The sequence below is a fragment of the Manacus vitellinus genome, unplaced genomic scaffold (genome assembly GCF_001715985.3).
Source record: "Manacus vitellinus isolate BGI_N305 unplaced genomic scaffold, ASM171598v3 scaffold_1_pilon, whole genome shotgun sequence".
NCBI classification, from domain to species: Eukaryota; Metazoa; Chordata; class Aves; order Passeriformes; family Pipridae; genus Manacus; species Manacus vitellinus.
In genome coordinates this window covers 8,074,667-8,087,421 of record NW_021939396.1, presented here as the reverse complement: position 1 = coordinate 8,087,421, position 12,755 = coordinate 8,074,667, and the positions used below count along the sequence as shown (strand labels likewise).

The 12,755-nt window shown below is 38.9% G+C and overlaps 1 protein-coding gene across 1 annotated transcript in view; it reads right to left on the bottom strand.

Annotated features, from left to right (window-relative positions):
- ADCY8 (adenylate cyclase 8) overlaps positions 1–12,755 on the bottom strand; it is a 126,917-nt gene that overhangs the window by 18,033 nt on the left and 96,129 nt on the right. Inside the window, exons 9-12 of the mRNA XM_029959425.1 lie at positions 11,469–11,670; positions 8,548–8,637; positions 6,998–7,170; positions 4,074–4,155 (exon numbers count right to left, since the gene is read on the bottom strand). Coding sequence (XP_029815285.1) covers positions 4,074–4,155; positions 6,998–7,170; positions 8,548–8,637; positions 11,469–11,670 — 547 coding nt within the window. The remainder of the gene's footprint in view (positions 1–4,073; positions 4,156–6,997; positions 7,171–8,547; positions 8,638–11,468; positions 11,671–12,755) is intronic.

The window sequence follows — 12,755 nt, the reverse complement described above, 5'->3', positions numbered from 1 at the left end:
TCAGGGTGCTGCCCCAAGAGACTGTCATCTCCGGTCAGTCTCAAATGACCAATATCCTGAACTGCCTGCATGCAGGGTTGGGGCTGCGGCTCCCAGTGCACCTTTCACCTGCTGTTTTGACCCTCGCCCGTCACTACAGGACTTTTTGCATGTGGGTAAAGCCTTCAAGCCTGCGCAATGGATTTTTTAGGTGAGATGCAGTATGCGCGGAACTGAACCCACCCTTTAATCCTAAGGTTCATCTGCCAGGGCCGAGTGAGCTTGGACGGTGGCAGCGAGATCCTCAGGACATAGGTTTGATTAGAGTGACCTTCTCTTAGATGGATGGCCTTACAGGGCTAAACGAGCTCCATCTGCCTGGCTTTGAGATTAGAGTTGTCCTTCTCCTAGGATGACTGCCAGAAGGCTAACGAGCTCATCCTGCCCAAGAATGTATTAAATCTGGTCCTACGGTTTTGACCTGTCTGGCACGGGCGGCCCTACCGAAGGCATGTACCATCTCCAGCATAGCTTGCAACCACATAGGGGTACACAGGCTACGTTCCTGTTAGAACGATTTGGGCAAGTCTTACATTTCCTACTTTCCTATCACCTGTCTATGAACAATCTGAAGGAGATACCCAGGAACAACCCTTTGTCCTGTCTACCATTACAGGATGTAACAGAGCGAAGCAAATATATTCAGAACATGCCGAACCTGGGCAGTAGCCACAGGTGAACCAAAACCAAACAGACAAGCAAACAAGCCAACCGTTCTGGCCCCCGTACCCATCCAGGGCGGGGGTGCCTTTCAAGGCCCCAGCCTGACCAGGACCCCCATCACTCCGAAAGGACCCACTATCCACCCTGACCTTATCCTTCCACCACTGCGTTACCACATATCTTCAGGCGCACTGCTCACCTGTGACATTTCATACGGGATTGTCCCGCTCTACCTCCTGCCAGTCGGAGGACCCCCTCAGCCCACTCGACACCTTTCCCCAATCCTTCCCCCCACTCCGCATCCTCCGCAGCCCTTCCCCCCCAAACCTGGAATGGCAAACCTCTGTGTGCTCCGAAGCTCCCCTCTCCTCTTTCTTGGGGGGGCAGTACCCGTCGGCAAGGCTCCCCTTTTCTCTCCTTTCCTTTCTCCTGCCATGGCCGCACCAGGGGGCAGGTCCTGGCAGCCCGGGCCCCCCCTCACACGGTGCGGGGACGTCCCAGCAGCCAGGGGTCCTGCCCATGTGCTGCAGGCAGGTCCTGGCAGCCAGGGCTCCCCCCACAAGGGTCTACAGAGTTAAGATACAGCCCTGACATCCAGTGTTTATTGGGTACAGAGCTGTCTGTGCCTGCCCTGGCAAAGTTCATGTCTCTGTACCAAAGAGCCCCAGAAATGGGAGCAAACCAGTCAGTTAGTCAGTCAACACTTGCCTACACCAGAACACTCAGCTGGTGTAGGCAAGATCTATGCTCAGATCTGCAATCTAAAAGAAACCAGAGAAGATTTTGCCCTCTCTTTCAAAAGGCCTTTTTTTAGTTCTGACTGGGGTGGAAGGAGAGGAAGGACTGAGTCTTCTGTGGATAGTTTTATTCCCTCTTTCCAATTGTTAAAACCTCCTCTTTTAAAGCTGTGGTAGAAAGTTTTGCTCAGGGTTAAACTTTTTATGTTGTGTGTTTTCACTAGGGGTGAAATTCTAGTAGAGAAGACTGTATATGGTATTGTAGTTTGATAAGATTTCAAGGCATAATTTATATTCCCACAAAGTATTCTACTTTAACTCATTAAAAAGACAAAGCAGTAAATGAACACATTTTACAACAGATTAGGTCTAGCCTTAAAATTATCCACAACACTTCTGGGTGTTTTTTCTCAAGTTTAGTTTTCAGAAGCGCTGCTGTAAATTATGCATTACTTGTGTTAAAAAAAGATGTGCTTCCAGATGAAACTGAATTTCTAATAGGGAATTAGTCTATAATGGCATCTAACAGTAACACAAATACTTTTAATTATTAAAAGTATTCTTAAAATCCAGATCAGATTTTGAGAAAGCTCAAATAAGCTAATATCACACACATTTTTCTCTAATTTAATTTTCGATTTTGGGTGCAAAAGTTGGGATAAACTTTAAATCACAATGGATAAAAAACGATAGGTAGTTATTTAGAAATTGAATGTCCATAAATTTAATCTTACAAAAAGGATCTTTTTTGGTAGATCCACCTAGAATGAGGCAAGTTTTAAACTATTCTACTTCAGAATACTTTTGCAGTTTGTGAGATGCAAAGCTGTGCTGGAGCACAGCTTTATTGGACTTACTGTGCTCCTCAGTTCACGCTATTGAAGTGTTGAGGTTTTTTAATGTGTTCTGGAAGTAATTTTTATATATGCATTTAATAACTATTTAGTAACTATACAGAGACCTTTAGGTTGACTCGTTAATAAGAAATTTAACAGTACATGGAAATTTCCTGGACACTGCTGTTGGATACTGTTAAATTGATAGAGTGGCCTTATGAATGGTTTGGGAGAACATGAAGGAATTAGCACATCTCAGGGACTATTTCCAAGGGCAGTTTTAGGGCAGCCACCCTGTTTTATAGAATAAGAAAGATTAATTGAATGGAAAAGAACCTGTACTCTGCTTACAGACCTCTGGGCTGAAAAATACTCTAAAACACCCCAGATCAGGCTTTTGTAGAAGACAGATGTTTACACCCAGAGTTGTGATCCTGAAGAGTATTGCCTGGATTCTGCCTAATTCTTTTTCTACCTAAACTCCTCTGGTGTTGCCTTTCTTGGTACTTAAGCTGATTCCCAAGCTTGAGATTTGTATCTTGGCATATGGTAAGAATCACTGCGAATATTATAAGGCTTATCACAAATTTGGGATGTTCAGTTCTAATTTTCTCCATATTTTTCCCAAGTGGACTTTATGTCTTGTTTAAGAAATGTCACAGTACATTTCTTTCTGTCAAATTTAAATCTGGGCACGAAAAGCATTTAATCCCTTGCTTCTGCTACCCGCTCATTCCTCATTCCCTCAAAAAGAAGATAAAAAGGAGGGAAATTACTAGAATATTTAGGTGTTGCCTTCTTTTTGTTCTCCTGTGGAAGAAATGGAGGCCGTAAGTCCTGACACAACTTACAAAGTTGTTGTAATAAAGCTTATAATATTGTCTTATTCATCACAGAATTATTCCTTTCTTACTGCCTCACTCCAGGAGGATTGAGAAATGTTAGTATTAATCAACCTAATGCTCTTGAGGGGAAAATCTTTAGGCAAGTTGGACAACGTCTAAAAGTTTACTACTTGCTTTAATACAATGGTCCTGTTTGCTTTATGTGAACAGAAACTGCCTCAAGTCAGCATGTTTGACATTCAGCAGCCCAGAGCTTGAGAGCTGTGAAGAAAACACTCTGCTTTAGCTGGTTTTTACTCAATGCATTTTTTATTTTAAATCTAAATTTTTCATAATTCACTCTCCCTGTGTACTGTGTATGGATTCCTGATATACCCAGTTTTTCAGTTCCTCCTCAAGGATATCAGTCCTAAAGGTCCAACATCCCCAAATCCTGATTATAGTCTAGGTGCATGTGAAAGGATTCTTGCAAGTGGTCCATGGCATGAAGTAGTTAGTATTGGTGCTTAACTCAAATTTTATTTAGTTCCTCAAGTCTATTGCTTTTTCTTTATAAACATACTAAACTATTTCACAGGAGTTTCATTATTTACTGTTTATTAATCCCTTTCTGTATTCTGGTTTTATGCCTACTCATGTGCACTGAAACTGTCAGGTGCCTCCAGAATTACACATCTAAAATAAATGACATCCCATTTCTTCCTTCAATTTCTATTATGAAATGCAATATAACTTGTGTATTGTTGAATATAATATTGCACATGTTCTTTAAAACTGGTAGGCAGTGTCAGATGTGGTCTTTCTTTAATCAGATCCTGCATATGGTTTATTAAATTGTGAAAGGTCATCTGCTCAAGTGGATAAAAAGGCAGTTGGTATTTTGAAAGTAATTATTGTCACATCCTGTAATTGCAAGGGATAGAGAGAATGGTTAAAGCAAATGTTTGCATTACCTGTTGACCATGATAGAATACAGCTAAAAGGAACATTGCCATCAGGAGTAAAGATGCCTCCTTTGTACCCAGGAAGTCTGTGCTGGAAAAAAAAAATCCAAAGTAAAATACAGTTATTGATTTGTCAGTGCTGTAATTGTTCAGAATTTTCATTTCATAAGTCAGTATGACAATTTTTGTTGTTCTTTAAAAGAATCCCCTGTATTTGAAAATTTAATTTAGCTGTAATTAGTTCAAGAGAAAAGGAGTGTAACTGGAGTGCTCACTGTTTGGAGACACATGCCTTAAATAACTAAACTGTAGCCTACAGGAGGTACACAGAAGGTGATGAGCTTTCTCTTTCAAACGTGATGTGCAAGCTGTGTGTCAGTCAGTCTCTCCCTGGGAGCCATGAACACCACAGCCCCTGTGGAGTGCAGGAGGTAGGATCTTGGCAGGGAAAGGTTGAGGCTGAAGCTGGGTAAGGGAAACTTCCAGATTGTGAAAGTAAAAGCCCAGGAAATGAGCCTAGAGATAAAAGATGAACCCCAAGGCAGGAGATGAAATTAAACATTGTGAGAAAGATGACAGGAAGGAAGTGTGGCTTAAAAGGGAATCAAAACATTTGGAATCAGTAGTTAGGACTGGTTTTACTGAGCCACAAAGAGGAGAGCAGAGAAGAGCTGTCTGCCTGTGACAGGGGAAGTAAAGGAAACCTTTGCAGACTGTGGGGAAGCAAAGAAGATGTGCCAGGAAGGTACTGGCTGCATGAAATCTGTATGAAGTCACTTAGGTGCTCTGTGTGGAGCATGAAGAAAGTGTGACAAAATACGGTGAAAGAGGTGAAAGGGGTTCAAAGCAGTAACAGGGGCTTCCAAATAAATATGGAGAGAAATTACAGATAAAAAAAATGAAGAAAATATCTCTGTATGTAATTTTTTTTTTAAAAAGCATGTTTCCCATGGGAAGAGATATAAATGAAGAGGATTGGAAAATGGTAGATCCAACCTTATAGTAAAAATAAGGATAAAGAAATAAATTTGGAGGAAAATTGAACATGGATACTTGGCAATTACTTTGTTGAAGAGAGTTGAGAAAAAATGAGGAAATTGTTAAGAAGTACTTAAAGCCCAAATACTTGAAAAAAGTTAATAAATAAGTAAATGAGAACCAGAAGTTGGAAGACACTTTGGGACACTCTTTAGTCTACCTTGAGATTTAAGAAAAAAACAAACTCCAGACTCTGAATCCATTTTTCATAGTAATTTTGAAAAAAAGTATCAGGTGATATTTGTCAGAGAACGACTCCTATGACAGAGAAATAAAAGAGAGAAAGAGCAGAACTTGATGGAGACTAAACCAAAAGGAAACTTTCTTGCTAGAGAGCTAACTGAACTGACTTTATGGTCCTAATGAAGAATTTACTGTGAGGAAATTGCTGCTGAGTCATCAGTATAGAGCAAAAGACAAGCAGGAAACATCCTTGTCATCTGCAAATATGTTGGAATTCAAATGTTTCCCATTTTGAAGTTGCCTGAAATACAACCTCAAAAAGAATACGTTCCAAAAAGACCCCTTGTACAGTGGCTAAAGGTAACAACCTTAAAGGTCTTAGTGATGAACTTTCCTGTTATGGCATGTTGTGGTGATGTAGCTTTAACCACAACAGCTAAATGAGTTTTGGAGGGAGTTGCAATCCCCTTTATTCAACTGATTGGTATAGAATAAAAAAAGAAGTTTCTGGGCACACAGCCTTGAACCTCATGCTCCCTAATGTCAGAGCTGAAGTTCACATCCTTGACTTGAGAGTGGAGCATCTCAACTGATTTCCCTGTACTCTGGGCTGTTGGCTACTCCAGAGGATATTCCTGTCTCTTACTCTTCTATGTAACAGTCACTGGAGAGTTTCGCTGACACAGAGAATAGAGACTGCTCTGAATTCTCCTAGATTTTCACACAAAAATGTGTTCCTGATTAAGGACAATTATCATGATTTCTACTTCTAGTAACTTAGCCAAAATATTGTTTGTTGCCATTTGTCATAATTAGCTGGGGTCTGCTGTGAATATGTAATATGTCTGTAGAAGGATAACTAGCATTAGAAAAAGGAACTGCAACACCAAATTTTTAGTACGTCGCTACTGTCAGAAGCTAGTCGGGAAATATATGCATGCAGAGCATTACTCTGTGTAAAGATGTGGCTGTTGTGAGAACTAATTGCACAAATCCATGCTTTTCTGCCGTTCTGAGGATCTTCGTCTGGCACGCACTTACAAGCACAAGCAACTGCAATACTAAACTGGTCAAGTATCAAAGACTGAAGAAGTGTCTCTGAATGACCTAAATCACTGCTGCTCTAGATTCAGTTATTGCAACACTTATTGCACCTCTAACTCTGCAAATTATTGTGTCTCTTCTGTTCTCCTCTTCAACTCCTCTTGCTGGGAAGGAAGCCTGGAAGGAGGAATCTGTCCTTCAAACACTCTCCTACAAAACAGAATCATCCCTGTGTTCCTTATATCTTTCACAACTGCACATTATAGATTGGCTTTTATTCTATTAAGCCCCTGCCCCCTAAAAAATCAATTGTTCACTCCCATTTGCTTAAATTGAAGTGAAAGTTTTTATCAGTATCTCTGGAGCTTTCAAGAGTAGAAGCAACCAATGTGTATGCACTGCAATATGTATTTTTAATCAGCATTGATAGACTATAGGAAACATAAAAGACAAACCCTGTTCAATATTTAAATGTCCTCATGAAATGAACATTTTAATAAAAAGGCATGAGAAAGAATCACATTATAAATCATTTTGAATTAGTCATTTCCTCTTGCGACCATCACTCCATATTTAATATGGGGCTACCCAGTACACATATACTCTGGCAAGACTTGAGCCATTGCCTTGTGAAAAAGCAGTTCCTAAAGGGAGCTGTGAACACTTACTCTCCATTGTGGTTAAAGTTGTCATATTGCAGAAAAAGGGAGGCATAAATGGTCTCAGTCAGCAGAGAATAGATCGCAATCATGATGAGAAGCACTGCCAGCTTCAGGACAGAGTTGAGACGGAGAAAGACTGCACAAGTCACCATTGCCAGCACACCAGTGAAGACAAAATACTGAACAGAAAACAACACTGTTTACTTTTGGTGATCAGTGACTATATATTTTCATAAGTATCTACATAAATAATTAAGTGATATGAAGTATAGAAAAATTGCTTTGTATTTCATTGCTCAGCTAGGTACTCTCAGGGTCCAGGGCACTTTGAAAATAAGGGTTTTGCTAAAATAGAATGTGAAATTACAAATTCTCTATTTTGCATGGCACCTCCATGTCAACAGAAATCCTTCTCTGTGCCTTTATGGCATTTTCATTTAATTATGGGGAAATGGCATTCTCCATAATTAAAAGAGGAAAAGGACAGATGCTGCATGCAGTAGTTTCATAATGAAAAGTCAACAGAGAGAAAGAAATTTATATTCCTCTATATTCTGACTGTATTCTGAACTTCCACAAGACCCACATTAATCAGGATGGGAGAATCATATTCCTGCTTTAATTCTTTTCCCATGCTTCTTGAAGAGTACAAAAAGCCACAGATTTGGTTGTTTTGTTTTTTGGGGTTTTTTTTTGTGGGTTTTTTTAATATTAAATATTGCATGTTTAGCTTGGTTATTTTACTCTCTTAAAATGCCTGGAAGTTTTACTCATATCTCGTTTTCTAATCTCTTAATTGTCTCATTCTTTCTCAATGATTAGTCATCTGTCAAATGCAATCCATGCAGCTGATACTGGATAAAGAGAGACAATCATGGTCATGAGCTGTTCAGATTTAAAATAGCAACATCACCACCCACAGCCCAAATGTAGTTTAAATTACCTCCTATCACACAGCTTTAGGAGAGATAGTATTCATTTTTCTGAGTACAGTTTTTCTTTAGTACAGTTCCTCTGTAGGAAAGTCTGCATCCCTGCTGTTTAGAGCATACTGCTGGCAGTATCATGACACTGCCATATGACTTTCTAAGTAACATACTTCTCTTATCTACACATGACTAATCCATTCATTTTGTTGCCTGCTTGCTCATCTTAGAGATGATTACTTTTTTTTGCTCCTAAAGCAAACTTAAATAACCGCAGCAGACTGACTGTTGGGTTTGCCATGTGAGAAATGTTGCTCTCCATTAGATTCATACAACTTTGGTACTGTGTTTTATTGCAATTGAATTGCTGAATGTATTTCCAGCATAAAGGTTCTGTTTGAAGTTCAAAGGTTGAATCTTGGTTGTAATGCCCCATTAGATCATAAGATTAACTCCTTCTGTAACCAGCCTCTGCTTTTGCTATCAGCATGTGGATAGATGGAAATGTTCAGCTTCACAGCGTTGAGGCCCCTGACTCCACCAGCAGTACACATCACTCATTCCAGATAAGGGTTGCCATATAACCTTTGTGGATCCATGCCTCAGATTCAAAGGTACCCTCAGAAATACCTCAGGACAGGAACAGATGTCCGTAAAAGAAGCAGATGAATTGAACGTCTGGTTCTTCAGGGCTATTGGTTTGTCAAAATCACACCATAGCTGTGAAGAAATAAAACAAAATCAGGGCTATAACATGCACTGGTTACTAATTGCTTTTGTGGCTGGCTGGGTTCAGGGATGGAACTGGCTGACCTACTGCTCTTCATGCCAGCTCCCTGACTGGCACCAAGGACTGGCTAAATGGACAATAAGAAGACATACTGTGGCAGTGAAATGGAGGGGGGGAGCTATTCATGCTACAGACATTCGGTATCTGAATAGCATCCCTATGCTCTCTTGCCAAGTGGAAAGATAAGCTCCACTGGGACTTTCAGAGAACTGATGTTGGGCTCTTAAAAATTACTCTCTCAAAATACTTAGACTTTGCCATAAACTACAGTGAAATTATTTAATTGGGAGCATAAAATCAAATTGCATGAGTGCCCTTGTCTGCAAGCAGTTTTCTTCTGCTACATTGCTATGTTATCCTTCTGGATGTGGGACATCTATCCTTCATTTCTATGGCATGATGCAGAATCGGTTGTACCAAAACATAATGTGGTTCCAGAACAGCAACTGAGATGCTTAGAATGGAAGGGAATGAAATCATTCATGATTCAATGGTTTGATAATACAATACTGCCTTTTGCTGTTATGACCTGCATTCATTTTAATGGTACTTCCAACACAGTGTATTAAACATAAACAAAATATCAGTGTTGAGCTGCAACGCAGTACAGTCTTAGAACACAGGAAAAAAATCATTAATCGTGTCATATTTTGACTGTTAAAGCAGATGGAGTCTCCTGTTACATATATTAATCCAATCTGGATGTTTATACTAGGTCATTTCATCAACCTGGTATGTGCAAGCTAGATCACTGGTCTTTTTTTTCCAACACAACTAGAGAATTTGCTTAATGAGGGTCAATTTCTTATAATTAAATTCTAACTAATTTTGAACTTGGAACTATTTTGTTTGTTCTTTCAGCAGTTCAGTCACCTCTACAATACAGTATTATTACCTAGGCTGGCTGTGCAATCTTCCGTGACACTGGATAGCTAATGGTACCTTCTGACAGTTTATGAGGTGCACAGCACCTCTCTGCAGGGCAGAGTATCATCAGAACCACTACAGGTGTTTTTTTAAAAACCTTTCTTGGTCAGAAACTTTATTTCAATTTTATAACAATAAGAATGCACTTGATGTAAAGAACTGCAAGATTCATTGCTCCCCTGGTAAAACCAAAGCCTTATGGCTCCCACTAGAAAGCTTCTGAGTCTTTGACCCCTCCAACCAGCTGCAATTGAACTCAGTGGACACAGGCAGCTGCAAGGCTGAGGTGCATTACCTATTCTTAAATACATGCATGTCCCTCCAGAAAAAAAAGACATTATTATAGCAGAATTTTGACTTATTAAACTAATGAGGTTATAAGAATGTTGTGATTTCCTGTGGAGGTCGGGACTCAGTGGCTCAAGTCATTGACGGTCTAAATATATGACAATAAATGTAACTGTTTACTGCTTTATAGAAACCCCCTGGTATGGCAGTAAAAACTATTACTTTTCTTTTGACTGTTTTTGGGTTAGGCATCCCAGAAGATTGCACAATCTTAAAAAAACCCCACAAATCAAGGGAAAATCTTGTTATCACGTATCCATAGCATATTGGTCTGTTAGAGATCACCTTGTTTCAACAGTAAGATTAATTCTACCAAAACCTTTCCTGGAAAATATGTGTTAAAATATGATTTAAAAACCTCTAAATTCTATAACACTCCTTAGTGATCTTTACTGTAATGTACCACCGCGCTTGTCTACAGGAAGTTTTCAGCCCCACTGAACTTCCTGTCTTTACCGTAGTTATATTTTCTCTGTAAGGCCAGAAATCAGTGGCTGCATTCTTCTCTCTCTGACTAACTCTCCTATCAGTGACTGCATGGCATCACTAAAGAACACAGACAGCTACTGAGTCCTCACATATTGGCCACCTGAATTAAATTGTGGAAAAATGACGACACTAGAGCATAATAAAATCTCATGCCTGTTAGTAAAAGCCAAGGCAAACCTCTGAAATATCAGACCTCATCATACTTACTCCAATGATATAATAATAATTATTTTTTATTATGTTAGGATAATTATTGTTGCTGTTGTGTTGTCCGAGTTGCTACTGTTATTACTGTCACTAAATGCATTCCTGGTCTCATTTAGAAGGAATGAAATATTTATAAAGAATAATGTTCAGATGAAAAAGCACGGCTACATCCATAACCAGAAGATGCCCAACAAGAGGAAAGAGTGATGAAAATGTTACTTTTAATCTATCAGTGAGACATTTACCACATTCTTGGCTCAGATATCAGCACCTGCCAGGTTGTCTGACATTATAATCTGCCTAATTTATGCAAAGATCTCTCTTGTTGCTGAATACATCAGGATAATCAGGGCTCTATTGGAGTTTTTTAAATTATTATTTTAGTAATTGTTTTAATTTTTCTTTTAGTAATCTAATTAATGGGAGAACTGTGAGATAATCTGAAAACTTCTGAGAAGAGGAATTTAATAACCATAAGCATTACTTGACAGTCTTTAAAAAGTATAACAGAATGCCAGAAAATTGCAAATGGTTCACAGGAGTGGATAGAAAGTAGAAAAAAGGTTTTAAAAATAGATGATCCTCATGAGGGAGAAATAATTAAATATTTCAGAAATACATAGGTTAAACAATGGATTGAATTTCCTGAAGCTGTGATACTTTGCCATTTTTTTATTATCTAAATCATAGCTGGCTTATAGACACATTAGTTAACAAGTCCTATAGCAAACTTAATAATTCATAAATCATCTTTTCCTGTATAATATTCCTTGGTTCCCTGTAAGCTTACAATATTGATGATGGCTCCAAGAAAATTAATCAGAATGGATGCAAATATAATGACATTCCTTGCCAGGTAGGTCTCATTAATCCAGCAGCAAGTTTTCCGGAGCATTAAGGGTAAACATTTGTAATCCTCTGCTGTGGTGATCAGCACAAGAGCGGAGTGCAGCATTATCAGAATAGAAAACTGAATGACCATGGGTATCACCCTAGGAAAAAAAAAAGAATCCAGCATTAAACCTCAACACAATGCTACTGCTAATAAAAATAAATGTGTAAACAGGTAAGACTAGGAAATATCGGTTGTCATGAATCTGAGACAATTAGTCTCAGAAAAAAACCCAGAGAGAACAAACTTCTGTTCATGTTGCCTTTACTTCACATGGTTTCTTGCTGAGAAACTGCTGTTGGACAAACAAGCCAGGGAAATAAATCATTGCCAGTGCCTATATGTGTCTATGTAGAGTCCAAATGTCAGGAATGTTCTTTCTTTTGGTACACAGTTGTCTCTTAAGTTTTTTTCAGAGCAGTTCTATTGAGCCTGTAGGATCCTGATGCCACATTTGTATGATCTGGTTCCGCTCAGACTAGTTTGGAGGCAGTTTAGTATAGTATTGTTTTCTATGCATCACATCATAGGTCTCTTAAACTCATACTGTACTGAGGGTCATATTCTCTAACATGAGTACAGTAATGCAGCCTGTTTTCTGGAGTAAGTTAGGATATAATAATTACAGAAATGCAAGATTCTTCTAATTTTAATTAATAATGGGTCAACTGCAGATAAGAATCTCATTGGTTTCCAAAAAAAGCAAAAGAACTCATCTACTGTTTTCATGGTAGCCTTTCAAAATACAAAGCATATGAAAAAGTATTCTATAATCCAAGTGTTTAAATAAAACCTGTTGTTTGGCATACCTTATAAACTTTGTTCTTGTATATGTGATCTTTAATCAAGAATTGATAAGTGCATATGCAAAATAGTTCAATGTCTTTGAACGTACCATTAAACCCAATAATATCTTCCAACCTAACCGTCATTTTATTTTTCTAAATTTATTCCTTTTTCTTGCCTAAATATGGGACCTGAAGTCAATCAAGTATCCTACGTGGTTGGGAAATGCAGTAAATTGTTTTACTTTGCTGAGTAGAAAGCACTCAGCACTTCACAATTTTCTGTGTCCCATTTGTGCCAGTCACTGTCTTTCTTCGTCTCTTTTCCCAAAGATCAAATCCATGCAAAATAAAAGTAACTCCACTGCTCCTACAAACCTCTCCCCTCCTCACTCCACTT